Source organism: Carcharodon carcharias, chromosome 13 (genome assembly GCF_017639515.1).
Source record: "Carcharodon carcharias isolate sCarCar2 chromosome 13, sCarCar2.pri, whole genome shotgun sequence".
Taxonomy (NCBI): Eukaryota; Metazoa; Chordata; class Chondrichthyes; order Lamniformes; family Lamnidae; genus Carcharodon; species Carcharodon carcharias.
In genome coordinates this window covers 52,694,098-52,715,199 of record NC_054479.1, presented here as the reverse complement: position 1 = coordinate 52,715,199, position 21,102 = coordinate 52,694,098, and the positions used below count along the sequence as shown (strand labels likewise).

The window sequence follows — 21,102 nt, the reverse complement described above, 5'->3', positions numbered from 1 at the left end:
GTTTCTTGATCAGCAGTTATGGTTGTTTTCCACTTGGGTGGGTGGGGTTGGCGGTAACTTTAAAATGTCTCCCTCAGCCCCTTTTGGTCTTCTTGCAGTCTAATACCTTTGAAAATTCAGGCTCAGGGCTGATCCGAGCTTTATTTCATGATACATCTCCTACCTTCTGCCCTAGTGCCATAGCTCTTCAGCCAGGTTGCTCAATGAAACAACCCTACTGAAAGTGAGTGAGATCATTATGATAATTATTCATTGCTCTGTGACCTTTGAACAGATTGTGGTCATAGAGGATAGATACATCCTCATCATGGGCAGTTCGCTTCGTCACTTCGGAAATGATAAGCGAAAATTCTTCTGCAGATACCTTTCCTAATATGAGCTTGTTATTTTTTTCATCTAATTCTCATTGTGGATGTTTTAATATCACACACGAAGAAGGAGCCCTTTGGTGAAATTTAAGAGAGCTTATTCGTGTAGATCTGTCTCATATGGCATGAGTCAGGGCTTTTGGATGTGGAGAAGTACAAGATAAAGTCAGACAGGCAAATCACAAGATGAAAGGATCAGTGGTCTTGCATAACAAAGCTGGGTAGCATCGTCAAGCATCATTCTCTCTGCATCTTCACTATTCTGGCTCAATGGACTTGCCTCCTACACAACTTATTTCTTTCCCAGGACGATAAAACTGTAGAAATAATAGTTTTCTCCAGATCTCTCCTCAGATTGCAACAGTGGCTACATTTCAAAAGTACTTCATTGTGAAACTCTCTGGAAAGACCGAAAATATGAAAGGCACTGTATAAATACATGGCTCTTCTTTCACCTGACAATTTTCAGACTTGGCATCACTGGATCACTCCATCCAGTGGAACCTTGTCGTCCTTCAGATGTTACACAGTGAGTCAGAAAAGAAATTGGCAGCTCCCTTTCATCAGTTCAACTATCAGCATTTCAGCAGAAAAGTCATTGGATGTTGAGACCAACAACATCGAAGGCTTATGACTAACAAATGCCAAACTCTGCACAAAGTGTAAGAAATGATTTGCTGAAATAGCCACCAGTGAGAGGAGATATATTTAGACACTATGGTGAAACGTCAATCAGCTGTGTTCTGAATCTGGGGACCTGGTCTTTCAGTGTCACATGATCTAACCTCCCAGATTAATATTGGACAGAGACAGAGTACACGGAAGCAAGCAGCCAAGGATGGTGGTTCCATCTTTTAATCTCTTCACTCTTTTTCTTTCCAGAGACTCTGCAGCTAATAGTTGAAGGTAATAAAATTGGAATAATCTGAGCAAAAACTCACTACATCAAGCCTGCTAGTGTTGAAATGTCACACATTTATCCTTAAATACCATTATTCTCTCTCCGTACACCCACGTGTCCATTTTTCTCACAAAAGAATGTTAACTCTTAAATTTGAATGTTTACAATTTAAATACACACTGACTATTGCTATTTGTATTCAGTTTATGAGTTGCTGAATTTTTCTGCACCGGGACATGTTTCCCTATATTTAGCTGAGTCAACGATAGGATTACATATCAAAATACAGATTCTAACATGTGCAGAATGCACCTGTCCTCACCCCCAAGCTCCTGTCACTGACACCATTGCACAAGCTGACAACAGCAGTTCTGCATCTGTTGCTGCCAGTAACACGAGGTGCCTGGAGAAAGGAACACATGCTGCTTCTCCACCATTGGGACACAGAAGTCTGCAAACTGATGTTCCTGTAGTTTCTCCTTTCACTATATCACAGTGCAGTCATTTCGATAGCCATGGAACTGTCAGCTGTAGTTCAGCAGTCTCACTCTCAGCTGAGTCAGAAGATCATGAGTTCAAGTCCCAGTCCAGAGACTTAAGTACATAATGTTAGGCTGACACTTAAGTGCAGCTCTGATGGAGTGCTGTGCTGTTGAAAGTGCCATCTTTCAAATGTGGCAATAAACTGAGGCCTTCTATTGAGACATAAAGATCCCAAAGTACTATTTTGAAGAAGAACAAGGGAGTTCTCCAGGTGTCCTGATTAATATTTATCTCTGAATCAGCAAGATTCTCTGGCCATTTTTATATTGCTGTTCATGGGACTTTGGCATGTACAAAATGGCTGCAGTATTCCTACGTGGCAGCAGTGACAACACTTAAAAATATTTAATTGGCTGACGAGTGCTTTAGGTTGTCCTAAAGTTATTAAAGGCATCATATATATATATTTGATATATATTTATATGTATATAATATATATATATTAAAATTATTTTTATTGGCAGCCCTGCAGATTTCAACAGCAGACAAAAGACATTTTTTCAGCGTCTGGCACTATGAAGTTACTTCAGCGACTTTTGTTTCTTGTAAATGAAGATGAAAACCAGAGGAGTGGATGACCCTGTCTGGTTTTGCTATCTTTTAAGCTTCCTAACCTCTAAGTGCTAAGTTTAACTGTAGCGGCCCCACTGCTGCTCCTGTTGATATCGCCTAATATAGACCGACAAGTGGAACTGAGGCCCTCATGGTCTATACGGCTCATCTACTTATTGGGTAAACTCACCAAGTCAGTAGGCAATTTATTTTCCTCTGATAACTGGGTGGGGGTTATTCCTTTAGATTGTTCACTTACCTACTCATTGCCTGCGGCCATTAGAACATTCTTGGTAAGCAAAGTAGGCCAGCTGAGGGCAGCCAGCAGAAAACAGCCCTCAACTTGAAATTCAACTGACTGAGGTGAAAAGGTCAGAGCAACAAGCATCCCGAGGATTCACCAAACGAGGCAATCAGGCCCAAGTGACAGGTCGCTCTGTGACTCGAGCCTCATATGCACAATATTCATTTTTAAAGAAAGGATTAATCTCTTAAAGTTTTGTCTTTATTTCATTATCACTAAACTGTACACTCTTTTTCTAATATGTACAGAGTCACTGTTTTATTTACAAAAGACATTTTTGAAAAAGTAGATAAATATCACTTCACCCGACACTGGAAGAGGATTTAATTTGAGAACATGAAACAAGAATAAGGCCTTAAATTTCATTTCCTGCTATAATTTTTTCTTACCGCAGCTCCCTCATTGCGAAGAACATGACAGCTGCAGAAGCTACATAAACGGCAAATATATTCACTATATAAGACCAGTAGCTATTTGCGTATATGGATGAACTTATTCCATTCAGCAAGATCTGACCTTCCACTGGATCATTAATTGCGTAATCATTAACATTTCAGTGAAACACAATGGTGACTGCGTGAAACTTCCATATAATGCCCTTTTGAACTACAAACCTATTGGTAGAATTATATTGTCCTTCTAAACTTTGTCTTTCCAAACTTGGGTCCTGGCTGTGAAGAGTAATTTTTACTGTATGACGCTGGGGTGAAGTGCTGGGGATTACAGGTCTGTCACTAGTGCTGGTAGTATGTTCACCGCATGGACTGAAGTGGTTCAAGATGAAGGCCCAACACCACCTTTTCAAGGGCAAATAGGAATGGGCAGTAAATATTGGCCGTCCTGGCAATGTTCATATCCTGAGAATGAATTTTTAAAAAGCACTGGGAACAATTTGAGCTGGTGAATTGAGCAGCATGTAAGGTGCACATTGTCATGCGACAGGGTATTTGGTTGGTTTTCTGTTGACTGTTGATATCAGTGTACAATTGGCATCACTGGGTAATGCACCTCAGTAAATTATATGCATTAACTACTATATAGTTACACAGACATACATACCTTGAGATTGAGCTCTTTGTTACATACTGAAATCATTGCTCTGCTATCTTCATGGTGTCTCTGGCCTATTTATCTTAAAAATGTGGTTGTACCTCTGTTAAAATACTGACAGGAACTTGGTATAAACTTTATCAATGTCATGTGCTAACATTGTAAGAGCTGACTTTCAAAGGATTATCTTTCTACTAAGATTATTAATAACACAGATGATGACATCCAGCCATACAGTAAACATACTGAGCGGGTCACACTATCTTAGAAACGATGTGATCGCCTGCACATGAGAATCTGTTTCTGCACAAATTAGTTCTGGAGCGTTAAGTACGTAATGAGATCTGATATATTTTAAAATAACTTCCGGAATTGTTATCGCTGCTCAGGTATTTCTGTGTTATCCAGCTGCCAGGTTTGATGGAGAAGTCTTTCATGAGCTTCCTGATAGCATAAAGGTTTGAAATTCTTTCACTTTTCTCTTCCCTGATGAAAGGACGTAACTGGTTTTAAGACTAAAAAAATCCTCCTCCTTCATCTCTCAGGTTGTTGCTGGTGATTTTCCAAATCAGTTAATTTTCCTTGGTTTGCTCGATCACTGCTGCTGCAAACAAAGGCAAAACAAACAGATTAACTAAATGAGAAAAAAAAACACAAAAGATTGGAAATCTAAAATTAATACAAAAAATACCAGAAATTCACAGCAAACTAATCAGGGTTCTGATGTAGCAGAGGATTATGACTAAGCAGGAATTTTGCCACTCACCAACGCACCTACTGTGCATTTCCAGTATTCTCTGCTTTTATTCTATTATAGACTGTAGTATTAACAAACCAGTAACAAATACATTATTTCCACACAAAGTATGTACTTATCAATAAAAGGTTGCAAGATATTCAATAAGGAAAGTCATCCCGCCCATCCTGTCAGATCCTACAGACCCTATTCCATTGTTACATAAATGAATCCAGTATTCTATTCTCCACTACTTTTCATTTAAGGATCATTGTACTGCATAGAACTCCCTGGCTAGTCCTAAATATGTCTTTTACTAGTTTAAGTCTTTCAACATCCTGGGGATTACCAATTAACCAATTAAACTAAACTGGACTAACCATATAAATACCGTGGTGACAAGAGCAGATCAGAGGCTTGGGATCCTGTGGAGAGTAACTCACCTCCTGACTCCCCAAAACCTGTCCACCATCTATAAGGCACGAGTCAGGATGGAGTACTCTCCACTTGCATGGATGAGTGCAGCTCCAACAGCACTCATGAAGCTCAACACCTTTCAGGACAAATCAGCCCACTTGATCGGCAACCCATCCACCACCTTCAACATCCACTCTCTCCACCACCAATGCACAGTAGCAGCAATCCGTATCATCTACAAGATGCACTGCAGCAACTCACCAAAGCCCTTCAACAGCACCTTCCATGACCTTAATCACCTAGAAGGACAAGGGCAGCATTTGCATGGGACACCACCACCTGGAAGTTCCCCTCCAAGTCACTCACCATCCTGACTCGGAAATATATCACCATTCCTTCACTGTCGCTGGGTCAAAATCCTGGACATCCCTCCCTAACAGCACTGTGGGTGTACCTACACCACATGGACTGCAGTGGTTCATGAAGGCAGCTCACCACCACTTTCTCAAGGGCAACTAGGGATGGGCAATAAAAGCTGGCCCAGCCAACAAAGCCCACATCCTGCGAATGAAGTAAAAAATGTTCCCTTGTCTGTTTTATTCTCTTCCATCCTGTTTATCTCATATAACTCTATCAAGCCAACTCTCAGGTATATGATTTAGCGTAGGTGTAAAAGGACAAACCAGGTGTGAAAGCTTTCAATTGGTGGATCGGTCAGTTTTACTAAGCTGTGACGTGATTTGGGAAAAGTGTACTGGAAACAGTGACTTGATGGTAAATCAGTGGCACAGTAGGAGGCATTCATGAAGGTGATAGTAAGAGTTCCAAACAAATATGTTCCCCCAAAGGAAAAGTATGGCACTCCTACATCCCAAATCTAAAGTCCTTTGGATGTGAAGGAACATGCAGGGTAGAATAAAGCAAAAAGGGAAACTTATGTCAGATACCAAGAGCTCAATATTGTAGGAAGCCAAGGGGAATATAGAAAGTGTAGGCATGAGATTGAAAAGGAAATCAAGAAAGCAAAGACAGCACATGAAAAATATTGGCAAGAAAATTCAAGAAAAATCACAAAATGCTTTATAAATACATAAAGAGTAGGAGGATAACTAAGGAAAGAGTAGGGCACAATAGAAACCGAAAAAGGTAACTTTTGTGTGAGGCAGAAGATGTGGGCATGGTTCTTAATGAATATATTGTGTCAGTCTCCAGAAAAGAAGGGGTGATGTGGACATTGTAGTTGAGGAGGAGAGTGCAGTATTTGATGGAATAACATAGTGAGCTAAGAAATATTAAGGAGTTTAGCATCTTTGAAAGTAGACAAATCACCAGGTTCAGAAGAAATGTATCCCAAGCTAATAAGAGAAGCAAGAAAGGAAATAGCGGAGGCTTTGACTATCATTTTCCAATTCTCTCCAGCTACTGGCCTGGTATCAGACTGGAGGACATTGTACCATTGTTTAAAAAGGAAAGGCTATACCAAATGATTACAGGAGAGTAAATCTAGCTTTGGTGGTTGGAAAATTATTGGGTAAAAAATCATGAGGGACAGAGCCTTAATTATTATTTAGAAAGGCACAGATTAACCAAGGATGGTCAGAATGGTCTTGTTATGAGAAGGTTGTACCTGACTAACTTGATTGAATTTTTTGGGCGGTCACAAGGAGGGTTGATGAGCGTAGCGTGTAATCTACGTGAATTCTAGCATGTCGCTTTCCAATGCTCTCTGTGGCTGACTGGTTTGAAAAATAAAAGCCCATAGGATCCAAGAGAAAGAGGCAAGTTGGATCCAAAACTGGCTCCGTGGTAACAAAGAGTTAATGGTTGATGAGTGTTTTTATGACTGGATGGTTGCTTCCAGTGAAGTTCCACAGGGCTCAGTACTAGGTGTCTGGTTTTTTGTAGTATACATAAATGATTTAGATTTACATGTTGGGGTATGATTAGAAAGTTGCAGATGGTATAAAAACTGGCTGCGTGGTTGATAAGAACAATGCTGTAGACTGGAGGAAGGTATCAATGGTCTGGTGGGCAGAAAGATGGCAAATAGAATTCAATCAGCGAAATGTGAGCTAATGCAGTCAGGGAGGAAGGCAAGGCAAGGGTATAGACAATAAATGGTAGGATACTGAGAAGTGCAGAGGAGCAGAAAGGCCTTGGGCTGCATATCCATAGATCCCTGAAGTTAATAAGGCAGACAAGATCATTTAATTTATTAGATGAGGCATAGAATATAAGAGCAGAGACTGCTATAAAACACTAATTAGATCACAGGTAGAATATTGCTTACAATTTTGGTCACCACATTGCAGGAAGAATGTGATCACACTAGAGAAAGTACTGAGGAGATTTATGAAGATGTTGCCACTAGTGGAAAATGTTTGCAATATGGAAAGATTGGATAAGCTTTGGAACAGAGGAGGCTGAGGGGAAACTTAATTGAGGTGTATAAATTATGAGGGGCCTAGGTAGAGAAAATTACTCTATTTCCCTTATCAGGGATGCCATTAACTAGGGATCATAGATTTAAAGTAATTGGTAGAAGGATTAGATGGGAGTTGAGGTGAATTTCTTTTCACTCAGAAGCTGGTAGAGGACTGAAACTCACTGCCATTGGTTATCTGCTTGAAAAGAAAAACTTTACATGGCTAAGGGAAAAGAAGAGAGTGGAATTAATTGGATTGCTCTTTTAAAGAGATGTCACAGGCACAATGGGCTGAAAGGCCTCCTTCTATGCTATATGATTCTGAATGTACTGAGTCACTAAATAATCTTGATTCAAGTTTTCTCTGTCCTCCACAGAAGGATTCTGATTCATTAAGGCCTGAATTTTTGCTAAAATGTAAAGGTCTGAATCCAGACGTCCCATCCCTGAACCCTCCGCCATTTCACAGGGGGGAATGGATGTTGGTTCTAAATAGAACTTTCCTGGTTCATGGAGGCAGCTGCCCATATAAATCAGCAGCTGCCTTCATTAATGTGTGATTTTGGTGAGGTGGATGTCTGAAACCTGAAGTGTACAGCTTATACCAGGTAAGAGCAGGTCTGAACCTCGTAGATTGGTTTGGATTGCCAGGGTACCCTTTTGGAGAGGTAAGGTACCCTGGAACACCTTTGGGAGAGATAAGGCACCCTTGGGGAGAGGTAAGGAACTCTTTGGGATAGGTCAGGCACCCTTTATCTAGGTCGGGTCCACTTTGGGATTGTTAAAAGTAGACATGATGTGTGTAAAATGTGCAGAAACTCATTGGAACTGTCAAGCTGTTAAAGACCTGTCAAAGAACTGTCAAAGCTGTCAAAGAACTGTCGGTGTGTCAAATAACATTCAAAGCTGTCAAAGCACTGCCCAAGCTGTCAAAGAACTGTCAAAGCTCTATCAGACTGTCATAGAACTGTCAAAGCTGTTCAAGAACTGTTAAAGCTGTCAAAGAACTGTCAAAACTCATTGGACCTGTCAAACTATTAAGGGATTTAACTCTGCTGGGCTTTAAATGTAAAAAGTGTGGGGTTTAAAAAATCAGTGGTTGACATTTCACTCTGTTGACATAAATCTAAGAGCTATTATTTGTAGGATTCATGTTGCATGACTGATTTTACAACCTAGACTATCACAGTAGGGTGCCCATTAATTAAGTAATTTGATTGCCAGCTCCAAGTGGTTATATAATAGAAATGTTTGTTTTCATGAGAGATTAGTTGAAGGAATGTCAGTGTATTCAATGTTATTTTTTATCAACGAGAGTATCTTTGAAATAGTGACATCATCAATAGACACATAACTTTATTTTCTATAAGCATGTCAACTGTTAAAGCTGTCAAAAAGCTATCAAAGAACAATCAAGCTGTCAAGGAACTGTGAAAGCTGACATAGAACTGTCAAAGTTGTCAAAGCACTGCCAAACTGTTAAATATGAGAAAGCACTATTAGGCTGTCATAGAACTGTCAAAGCTGTTTGCCCATGGTGGATACTAGGTAAGTTAGCATGGAGTGGGTAAGGGCAAATGATGATGGGTAGGGCATGGATTGGCATGAACTGGCATTAAGTTGACATGGGAGCTATAAAGAGCCATGTGAATGAGTGGGGGCATAAGAGGTGGGTAGAGGGGCATAGGGTAGCATTGGGTGTATGAGGGGGTCCATGGGGCTGTGTAGAAGGATATAGGATGGCATGGAGGGTATGTGGGGCCGGGGGGGTTGGGTAGAGTGCATAAGGTGCATTGGGTGTATGAGGGGCTATAGTGATAGGTAGACAGGCATTGGGTAGTGTGGAGGTTATGGGGATGGGTAGAGGGGCATAGGGTGGCATGGAAGGCATGAGATGCCATGGTGAGGTGAATGGGGGCATGAGGTGGCATAGGTTGGCACAGATGAGGCATGGGAATGTGTGAGGAGCTGTGAGTGTGGAGATCTGGAGGGCTGTTTTATGTTTTAATCATTTTTAAAATATCTTCAACAGAGTGCCAACATCTGCCCAGCCTGCTCTGCACCTGGCAGCGTCTACACTCATTCTGGGCATTTTGGGGGTAGTGGGCTTGGCTTGTAATCCAGCCCACCAGCCCCCACCACCGCACCTTCCCCCACCAACATGGCATTAATGACATTTTTAAAAATCTTTTTTGCTCCTTGAATCAACAATAAAGACTGATTATGACAGCAGAGGGGCCTTTACAATTCTAGACATGAATGTGGCATTACCCCTCTCCCTCATTTTTGCCCGGTCTACAGCACTGATTCTCAGAATCCACAAGTTAGGTATTCACACTGTGATGTGATTCATATTCTATTGTGAATGTAGCTGCAACAAAAATTCATCACTACATTATCATTTATATTAACACAAAGCCACAAGATCTGACTATATCATGGCATCTGAAAATAGGCATGAGAAACTGGTTCTGATGATAACTGCAAGATTAGAATAGAGCAAGGCGAAGGGTTTGTGGTCGGGAAGCCAGCTCCCTAGGCTCCTATAATTGGCCTCCACACCGTGGGGTGGCTGCTATTGGCTGCGACGCACTTTATTCGGCGTGATGAAACAGCAGGGGCGGGAGCCTTCCTGGATCCACCTCCCTCACCTGCCCTGTGGCGTAAAGTCCAGCCCAATGTTTTAATGGTTTGCTAACAAACTTTGAAAATATCTTCCAAAGCTAAGCTGCTGAATAAGTCTTCAACTGAGGCAGCTGGAGTATATCCAGATCTTTAGGGTCCCAAGGGTGTGCTGAACAATTAGGGAAAAAAAAACACCTCAAAGTTCTTCCGTTAGTTACTTTCACAAATGTTATTTTGTTGCCATTTCTTTCATCTCTGTAACATTAGTCACTCCAACTATTATCTCTCCTCTTTGCTGCCTGATCCAACCTTCTGCTTGGTTTCTCCAATAGTCTCCAATAACCCAGCTACTTGCTTCTATTTCTAACTTGTAAAGAACTTTACAGCCCACACCACTTGGAATTGATTCTGAGGATTTGGGAATCGCTATCAAGGTCAGCATTTATTGCCCATCAGTAATTGTCCCTGAAAAGGTGATGGTGAACCTTCTTCCTGACCTGCTGCAGTCCGTCTGGTGTTAGATGAGGAGTTCCATTTTGATCTAGCAGTGATGAATGCTGATTTACATCTAAGTGTGAATGATTTGTTAATTGGAAAGGAACTTGGTGCTGTCCTTGTCCTTCTAGGTGGTTGAGATTGTGGGGATGAGGGGTGCTGTTGAAGGAGGCTTGGTGAGTTGCTGCAGCCAGTCCTGGAAGGAGTACGTAGTGCAGGCACAGTACACCGGTGGTAGATGTTTAAGGTGATGGTTGGAATACCAACCAAACTTTGGTTTGGATGGTGTTGAGATTCTTGAGTATTACTGGAGTTGCACTCATCCAGGTAAACACAGGACGATATTGTAATCATGCAGTCAGTGGGAGGAAGATTGGGCAGGGCATACAGCCGATTCACTATCACTATCACACATTGTGCATTTCTCCCCATCCTGACTGCTGTTGAATTATACTCTCAATTACTATTACTAAGGATTCACATCTGTTACCTCAACATCCATATCCCCTCTGCCTTTAATGACTATACCTGGAATTTATCAGGACGACTTCTATCCTGCATAACATCATTAGAAATTCAGTGGATTCCCTGTTTATGCGTGCGGTTGGATTTTCCTCCAAAGTTGTAGCAGAGCAAGAAACTCCCTAGGGCAATTTCACCCCACTGACCCCCCCACTACCCCCGCCCCCCCCCCCCCCCACCAGCCCACCCCACCCCACCACCCCCACTAACCCCACCCCCCACAAGAACTTTCCTCTGTTCTGTAGATACTGCGTCTAAATGAGATTGCAGTTTGTTATGAGATTTTTAATACATTGAAGAGTGCACCTATCCTGTCTGTGCATCATGACTGCCTGCTCAATGGCATTTCTGGTGGTGGCGTGGCTTTCATTGTAGACCGTTTCTGCAGCTGTACCCAAGTTCTTGGCAGGAGTCCTGAGCTGAGTCTGAAGAGGAGAGTCCTTGTTGTCCAGTTGCCAGCCAGTAGATTGACAGCCTAGTTGGAACAAAGGCATCACAGAGGCCTGGCTTGATAAATGAATTATGACTCCTGCCAAGAAACAAGGCTCAAACCAGCTTGTTGCACTGCCTGCAGTTGTAAACCACAAGGTGATGACAATGTAGTGGTAATGTTACTGTGCTAGTAATCCAGCGGCTCAAGGTAATTCTCTGGGGGACATGGTTCAAATCCCACCATGGCAGCTGGTGGAGTTTAAATTTAATTAATAAATCTAGAATATAAAACTAATTTCAGCAATGGTAACCATGGCAGATAAACCAATATGGTTCACTAATGCCTTTTAGGGAAGGAAATCTGCCATCCTTACTGGTCTAGTTTATATGCAACTCCAGAACCACAGCAACATGACTCTTAACTGGCCTAGACAGCCACTCAGGGTAAATGGGGATGGGCAACAAATGCTGGCCTTGCCAGTGATGCCCACATCCCCCCAAAAAATCAAGTTTGCTGTTGAGGAAGTGTAATCTCATTTTATTCAGGAGGATGTCAGGATGGTGATGAGTACTTTACAAGGCAATCTGATTGCAGTCTATGGAATCTTGGAGCCCGGGAATCCTGCAATGTGGGTGAAGCCTAGTGTTTTCTCATCAAACTTCCCTCTGTCCATAGGGAATGAGATGCAAGTGTTCCTCCTGCAATCGAGATCTCAGTCCCTGATTGGTGAACAGCAAACTGAGACAGGTCAATGATGTCACCTTCTGCATGGTGACAGAGGAGCCTGGTCCCAAATGGCTGGTTACGTACCTCTGGCATAGGATCAGCGCATGCATGCTGATCACCATGTTGGATCCCTAGGCACCCATTTTATGACCGTAAAACGCAAGAAGATTGGTCAAATTTCTGGGTTACACTGATTTTTCTGCCTAATGATGTTAGTTACCGTCATTCCAATCACTTTCATTCTGGAGTCTATTTCCCTATCTTACCTAAAATCATGCTGAGCTGATAATTCTTTGGAAGTTTTCATCCAGGTTAATTAGGTACAGATAGGCACAACTGCATCAAGCTCACTCTCAAATGCTGACTTTTTCTCTTGGTTATTTTGTTATTGTTCGCTCTGGGCAATATTTTCCTTCTGGTTGGGACCTTGCCCAAGCGGAAAATGTTAAGCTCTCATTTTTTTTATTTTGCCAAACTGTACATTTTCCACATCACCTTTTCATATTACAACTTGCTGTCCTGCTCCCAAGTAGGTCTGTAGAACATTGCAAGTGGATGCTCATCCTGTTTCCACTCAGTTTATCAACTGAATGGAATCCTAGTTGGTCACTTGCATCCAATATTTTTTATCCATTACTATTGCACAGAAACACATTCTAGGTCCATTGATAGAGCAACATTATCCATTCATAATAGTTCAGACAGTCTGGGACTTTCAAGCTTCATTATAAATATTCTGCTTCCAACAATAAATTCATGGCCAGTTTGTGGAATATTTCATCATAAGATTATGGTAACCTCTGGTATTTGAAAGCTTTCATCTCTTGAGCTTCTTAAAACAGTGTAAGTATGATTCCAGATTATTTGTTTGCAATGTGTCCTTTATTGTTTCCTATACTGGAACCAAAATGTTGCTCTCAACTGTTCCTCTTTCAGTGATTTATTTTCATCTGCAATTCAAAATATAACTTGGCCATGTTTGTCTGCATTTCAATTTTATATATTGTAAAATATTTAATATACCCATTTTATTGTCATGTTTTATATTCATTTCTCATATATTTAATATATCCTTGACATTGGCCTACTTTATGAGATGTGTGCAATACATTTAATGTTACAAACAAGGCAAGGGAGTAGACAATGGTAGAATGCTGAGAAGTGTAGAGGAATAGAGGGACCTCAGCGTACATGTCCACAGATCCCTGAATGTAGCAGGACAGGTAGATAAAGACAGATTAGGCGGCTATGAGGGTTTACAGGGATACGTTTCCTTTATTAGCTGAGACACAGAATATAAGAACAGGAAGGTTAGTCTAGGACTAGGAAAGTTAGTATAAAGTACTAGTTATGCCACAGCTAGAGTATTGCACACATTTCTGGTCCCCATGTTACAGGAAGCATGTGATCACACTAATCGCAGAGGGGATTAAAAGAATGTTGTCAGGACTGGACAATTTTAGCAATGAGGACAGATTGGATCAGCTAGGCTTTTTTCTTTGGAAAAAAGGAGGCTGAGGGGAGATTTAATTGAGGTGTATAAATAATGAGGGGCCTAGATAGAGTGGATAGAACAGACCTATTTTCCTTAGCAGCAAGGTCAATAACCGGGGCATAGTTTTAAAGTATCTGCTAGAAATGTTACTGTTTGAAATCTCCATCAAAGTATTTTATATTCACTCGGAGTGTCATAAACCATAAGGTCGAATTAGGTTAGATTGTTCTTCTCCGGCTAGTATAGATACGATGGGCTGAGTGGTCATCTTTGGAGTAAATGTCTGTAAATTTCTATCATTTCCATGGTATTCCTCTTTTTAATGTATGTGCAATATATTTAATATACTCTTGACATTGACCCACTTTATGAGGTGTTTCCAGTAGATTTAATGTATCATTGGAATTGACCTGTTTATGTGCTATCTCAGATTTTTAATAGTTCTATGGTATTGTCTGTTTTGTCTGTGCCTCATATTTAATACTTCCATAGCATTGAGATCTTTCAAGTGTCTGATATATTTAACATTTTACATTATACTTCCTGTTTTGTATATAGCTTTTATACTTCCATGGCTTTGACCTGTTTTATGTTTTTTCATGTTTAATATTTCAATTACATTAACCCTCTCTTATGAGTGTCTGATATATTTAACACATCAATGGCATTGACCTTGTTTATTTATGTATCATATATTTAACATCATTAATCCAATTTATGTCTGTCTCATCTTTGATATATGTGGTATTGACCCATTCTATAACATTTTAACACAACTACATTAGCTAATATCACACAACTGCTGTAAAAAATCATGTCCAAGTGCACAGCTCAGCTCAATATCTTTTCCACCGAGATATGAGAAGTCAGGATAGGCTTTGATTCTGTATAAGCTGGAGAATGCTTGTTTATGGAGGTTAAATATTAAATATTAACAGTGAAAGAAAGTTGGGGAGGTAGTGACATAATGGTATTGTCACTGGACCAGAGACCCAGGGTAATGCTCTGGGGGCCCAGGTTTGAATCCCCCCACAGCCAACAGTGGAATTTGAAGTCTGATAATGACCATGAAACTATTGTCAATTGTTATAAAAGTCCATCTGATTCACTAATGCCCATGAGGGAAGGAAATCTGCCATCCTTACCTGGTCTGGCCTACATGTGACTCCAGAGCAATGTGGTTGGCCATTAGAAATGGGCAATAAATGCTGGCCTAGCCAGCAGCGCCCAAATCCCATGAATAAATTTTTAAAATGTAGATAATTTACTCAGAAAATGCTGTAAATAATCAGCAGGTTTGGCACCATCTCTGGACAGAGAAAGCGTTAATATTTCTGGTTGATAACCTTTCATCAGAACTGGAAAAAGTTAGAGATATAACAGATTTAAGTAAACACAGAGGCAGGGAAAGGAGAGGGAAAAGAATAAAAGAAGAAGCCTATGATAAAATGAAAGCAAAAGAGCTTAAATGACAAAAGGGATGTAGCTGCAAGGCAAAGGGAGATGGTAAAGGAACAATAGATGAGTCTGGAGGAAGTGGAGTGACATAGTGGTGATGCTACTGGATTAGTAATCCAGACACTCAGGCTAACACTCTGGGTACATGGGTTCAAATGGCACCATGGCAGCTGATGGAATCTAAATTCAATTCATTATTAAATCTGGACTAAAAAAGCTGATCTCAGTAATAGTAACCGTGAAACTATCAATTTGTCACAAAAACCCACCTGGCTTCCCTTTAGAGAATGAAATCTGCCATTTGTACTTGGTCTACATGTGACTCCAAACCCACACAATGTGGTTCACTCTTAACTGCCCTCTGCTATAGAAAGGCCAAAGAGAAATAAAACCAGATGGATCACCCGGCATTGACCTAGGCACCGGGAATGACAATGGCAGTCGACCCTACAAAATCCTCCTCACCAACATCTGGGGGCTTGTGTTAAAATTAGGAGAGCTGTCCCACAGACTAGTCAAGCAACAGCCTGACATTGTCATAGTGGCTGGGTAATACCACAATGTCCCAGACAGCTCTATCACCATCCCTGGGTATTTCCTGTCTCAGCAATAGGACAGACCCATCAGAGGTAGTGGAGCAGAGATATACAGTTGGCTGGGAGTTGCCCTTTGAGTCCTCAACATTGACTCTGGACCCCCATGACATCTCATGGCATAAATGGTATCAAGTTAAACATGGGCAACCTACTGCCCTCCATCAGTTGATGAATCAATATTCCTCCATGATAAACACCAACTGGAAGAAACACAAAGGGTGGCAAGGGCACAGAATGTACTCTGGGTGGGGGACTTCAATACATATAACCACAAGTAGCTTGATAGCACCACTACTGACCAAGTACTGAACGATTTACCTGCCAGTCTCAGCCTGCGGCAAGGGATGCAAGAACCAACAAGAAGGCAAAACCTACATGATTTTGTCCTCACCAATCTACCTGTCACAGATGTATCAGCCCATGACAGTATTGGTAGGAATGACCACTGCACAGTGCTTGTGGTGATGAAGTCTTGTTTTCATACTGATGATACCCTCCTTCACATTGTGTGGCACTACCACCTGCTAAATGGGATAGATTTCAAACAGATCTAGCAACTCAAAACTGGGCATCCATGACACGTTGTGGGCCATGTGGCTTTGGACCAAGGCTACGGAAGGCACAGTCACCAATGGTGCAGTGGTTAAAATCAGGAATGCTCAAGAAGCCAGAATTAGAGGAGAACAGATATGTCGGAGGATTTTAGGGCTGGAGGAGATTACAGGCATAGATAGAGGTTAGCACATGAGGGAGTTGAAAATGAGGGTGAGAATTTTAAAATCAAGGTGCTGCTTAACCAGGAACCAATGGAGGTGATGGGTGAATGGGATTTGGCACAATTTTGGACACAGGTAGCTGAGTTTTGGATGACCTCAAGTTTACAGAAGGTAGAGTGAGGCAGGCCTATCATGAGTCTGTTGGAAAGGCAAGTCTGAAAATAACAAAGACATGGTTGAAGGTTTCAGCAGCCAATGAGCTGAGGCAGAGGCAGAGTCAGGCGCTATTACAGAGGTGGAAAGAGTGTGTCCTAGTGACAGCGTGGATATGTGGTTGCAAGTTGATCTCAGGGTTAAATATGACACTGCGATTACCTACAGTCTGCTTCAGCCTCAGACATTTACTGGACAGAAGGCTCGAGAACAGAGTTTGTTGTGGGGACCAAAGACAATGGCGTCAGTCTTCCCGATATTTAATTGGAGAACATTTCTGCTCATGGAAAACTGACCAGCAGTGGAGGGATCGAGAGAGCTGGGGGTGAGGTAAAACCGGGTGTCATCAGAGTACATGCAGAGACTGACATTGTGTTTTTGGATGATGTCGCTGAGGAGCAACATGTAGATTAGAAATAGCAGAGGATAGATCCTTGGAGGACAGCAGATGGTGAGGAAGTAGGAAAAATAGCCATTGGTTCAATAGTTAGGAGAAAAGACAGATGTTTCTGTGGCCACAGACATCACTCCAAGATGGTATGTTGTCTCCTGATGCCAGGGTCCACGATGTCACTGAATGGCTGCGAGCATTTTGAGGAGGGGGGTGCATTACCAGATGTTGTGGTCCAAATCACTACAATGACATGTCTGGCAAGAGAGATGAGGCCCTGCAGATACATCTTAAGGAGCTAGGAAACAAATTAAAAAATAGGACCTCAAATATAGTAATATCTGGTTTACTCATGGTTCCACGTGCCAGTGAGTACAAAAATGGAGGGTAGTGCAGATAAAGATGTGGCTGGAGAGATGGTGCAGGAGGAAGGGATTTACTTTCTTGGCGCATTGACATTGGCTCTTGGAAACAAGAGAATTTTACAAGTCGGATGTTATTATCTCGATCCCAAGCCATTTGGAGAAGTATGAAAGTAGGCATTAATACTTTTCTTGTTATTGGTTTATACATAGAATACAGCATTGCATATCCAAAAACAAAAATAAAAATAAAAATACCTGGAAAAACTCAGCAGGTCCGACAGCATCTGCGGAGAGGAACACAGTTAACGTTTCGAGTCCGTATGACTCTTCAACAGAACAGCATTGCATATGTCTGCTTCCTACCTACAAGTGTTCCAGCAGTCTCTCTTTATACATGCTCCAGGTACTCAATTAAACAATGCCTTCACCTGTGAATTGTGATAATGTAATTGCCATTTTGATAACAATTAGTTACACCTCAACAGCATCAGGAACAATATTGTGGCGGGGACGTTGCTAGGGCTGGTGGGGAGCGTTTAAACTTGCTTGGCATGGGGGTGGGAACCTGAGCATAGATTCAGAATGGAGAGAAGCAAAGGTGGAAAAGAAAGGCAGGAAGTTAGTAAGCAAGTATGTAAGGCAGAGGAAACAAAGGCTGGAAAATAGACAACAAAGCAGTTGTTCAGTGTTTGGTGATATATATTTTAATGCAAGGAGCTCAGTGAAAGAAGCAGATGAGCTGAGGGCACAGACAGAGACATAGAAGTATGATATCATATTTATTACAGAAACATGGCTTAAAGGAGGACCAGAATGACCACTCAATATTCCAAGTTACTGGGTTTTCAGTCAAGAGTCTTTTTAATTCATTCACGCGATGTGGGCCTCGATGGCTAGACCAGCAATTTAATGCTCATCCTTAATTGCCTTGAGAAGTTGGTGGTGAGCTGCCCACACCCACAGTGTTGTTAGGGAGGGAAGTCCAGGAATTTGACCCAGCGAAAATCAGGGTGATAAGTGGCTTAGAGGGGAACCTCCAGGTGGTGGTGTTCCCATATGTCTGCTGCCCTTGTCCTTCTAGATGGTAGGGTTCGTGAGTTTGGAAGGTGCTATCTAAGGAGCCTTGGTGAGTTGGTGCAGTGCATCTTATAGATGGTACACACTGCCACCACTGTGCGTCGGTGGTGGAGGGAGTGAATGTTTGCGGATGGGATGCCAATCACACGGGCTGCTTTGTCCTGGATGGTGTCAGGCTTCTTCAGTGTTGTTGGAGCTGCACTCATCCAGGCAAATGGAGAGTATTCCATCACACTCCTGACTTCTGTCTTGTAGATGGTGGACAATATCTAGGGAGTCAGGAGGTGAGTTACTCGCTGCAGGATTCCCAGCCTCTGACCTGCTCTTGTAGCCACAGTATTTATATGGATAGTCCAGCTCAGTTTCAGGTCAAAGGTATCCGCCAGGATGTTGATAATGGGGGATTCAGTGATGGTAATGCCATTGGGGTGATGGTTAGATTCTCTCTTGTTGAAGATGGTCATTGTCTGGCACTTGTGTGGTGCGATTTTTACTTGCCACTTATCAGCTTAGGCCTGGATGTTGTCCAGGTCTTGCTACATTAGGACATGAACTGCTTCAGTATCAGAGGAGTCGCGAATGGTGCTGAACATTGGGCAATTATCTGCGAACTTTATGATTGAAGGAAGGTCATTGATGAAGAAGCTGAAGATGGTTGGGCCGAGAACACTACCCTGAGGAACTCCTATGGTGATGTCCTGGAACTGTGATGATTGACCTCCAACAATAACAACCATCTTCCTTTGTGCTAGGAATGACTCCAACCAGCAGAGAGTTTTCCCCCTGATTCCCATTGGCTCCAGTTTTGCTCGTGATCCTTGATGCCACAATCGGTCAAATGTTGCCTTGATGTCAAGGGCAGTCACTCTCACCTCACCTCGGGAGTTCAGCTCTTTTGCCCATATTTGAACCAAGGCTTTAATGAGGTCGGGAGCTGAGTGGCCCTGGTGGAACCCAAACTGAGCATCAGTGAGTAGGTTATTGCTAAGCAAGTGCCATCTAATAGCATTGTTGATGACCCCTTCCATTACTTAACTGATGATCGAGTGTAGACTGATGGGGCGGTAATTTGCCAGATTGGATTTGTCATGCTTTTTGTGTACAGGATATATCTGAGCAATTTTCCACACTGCTGGGTAGATGGCAGTGTTATAGCTGTTCTGAACAGCTTGGCTAGGGGTGTGGCAAATTCTGGAGCACAAGTCTTCAGTACTATTGTCAAAAAATCATCAGGGCCAATAGCCTTTGCAGTATCCTGTGTCTTCAGCCATTTCTTGATATCACATGGAGTGAATCGAATTGACTGAAGACCAGTATCCGTGATGCTGGGGACTTCCTGAGGAGGGCGAGATGAATCATCCACTTGGCACTTCTGGCTGAAGATTGTTGCAAATCCTTTAGTCTTATCTTTTGCACTGGGCTCCCCCATCATTGAGGATGGGGATATTTGTGGAGCCTCCTCCTCCAGTGAGTGGCTTAATTGCCCACCACCATTCACAACTAGATGTGGCAGGACTGCAGAGCTTAGATCTGATCCATTGGTTGTGGAATCACTTAGCCCTGTTAGATAGCGAGGGAGATAAAAAAAGGAAGAAGTTTGCAATATTGGGTAAAGAAACAATCACAGCTGTGAGGGGTGATCTGTTTGATGGATCATCAAATGAAGCAATATGGGTTGAACTGAGGAACAAAAAAGGAGTAATCGCACTGCTTGAAGTGTATCATAGAATGCCAAACTGTCAGAGGGAAATAGAAAGCAAACACGTAGGCAAATTGTTGAGAAGTACAGAAGCAATAGGGCACTAACATTAGTAACAATGCCTCTGCTATATTTCCCCTAGATCTTTATAAAATATGTAGATGCAATCCATCTGGACCAGGGGATTTATCCTCTTTTGAGTTCTATCTTCCTGGTAAATACCAAAATAAAGAGCAAAATAATTCTTTAATATTGATGGCACAATCATTACCTGCATATTTTCCTGTCTATCCCTTAATGACCCTTATTCCCATTACAGCCTTCTTTTTATCGATGTTTCTGTAAAATATTTTACTATTTTATTTTATCTTCCTTAGTAATTGAATTTCATAGTTCCTCTTTGATTTCCTAATTGCTAAACTAATGTTTAGTTAGTCCTTTCCTTTTAGTGGAATATATTTTCCTGCATTCTTTTGAACAGCATTTTAAATGTTTCTTATCATCGTTTGCCTATATAGCTGCCCATTTCATTTTCCCAAGTTCTACTCTCAGCACCTCAAAATCAGCACTTCTCCAATCAATTAATCTAGCTTTCATCATTGATATGTCCTTCTCTACACCATCTTAAAGCATATTATATTATGGTCATTATTGCCTAGCTCTTCCCTTACTTTTATTTCTCTTATCTGCTCTAGCTCATTCCCCATTATTAGATCCAATAGCGAATCTTTCCTTGATGGGCTTTTTATATGTTGGGTTAGAAAGGAGTTCTCTACACATTGTAGAAACTCCATTCCCTTATTCCCTTTACCTACCTTTTCTGTCCAATTAATATCAGGATAGTTGAAATCTGCCATGATTATTATTCTATGTTTTTTACTCAATTTCCTGATTTGTATTTTTCTTCCTCCACCTCCCTTGCACTATTAGATGTCCTGTGGACTATACCTTTTAGTGTGATTGATCGCTTATATTTTATCTTTATCCTTATGAAT

General features: G+C 41.6%; 1 protein-coding gene across 2 annotated transcripts in view; it reads right to left on the bottom strand.

Moving 5' to 3' along the window:
- Positions 1 to 4,077: 4,077 nt before the first annotated feature.
- Positions 4,078 to 21,102, bottom strand: part of LOC121286457 (transmembrane protein 233-like) — a 43,734-nt gene continuing 26,709 nt past the window's right edge. The window contains exon 3 of one of the 2 annotated variants that reach the window (XM_041203582.1): positions 4,078 to 4,322. In XM_041203582.1, coding sequence (XP_041059516.1) covers positions 4,314 to 4,322 — 9 coding nt within the window. In that variant the 3' untranslated portion in view covers positions 4,078 to 4,313. The remainder of the gene's footprint in view (positions 4,323 to 21,102) is intronic. The other variant, XM_041203583.1, reaches the window with a different exon arrangement.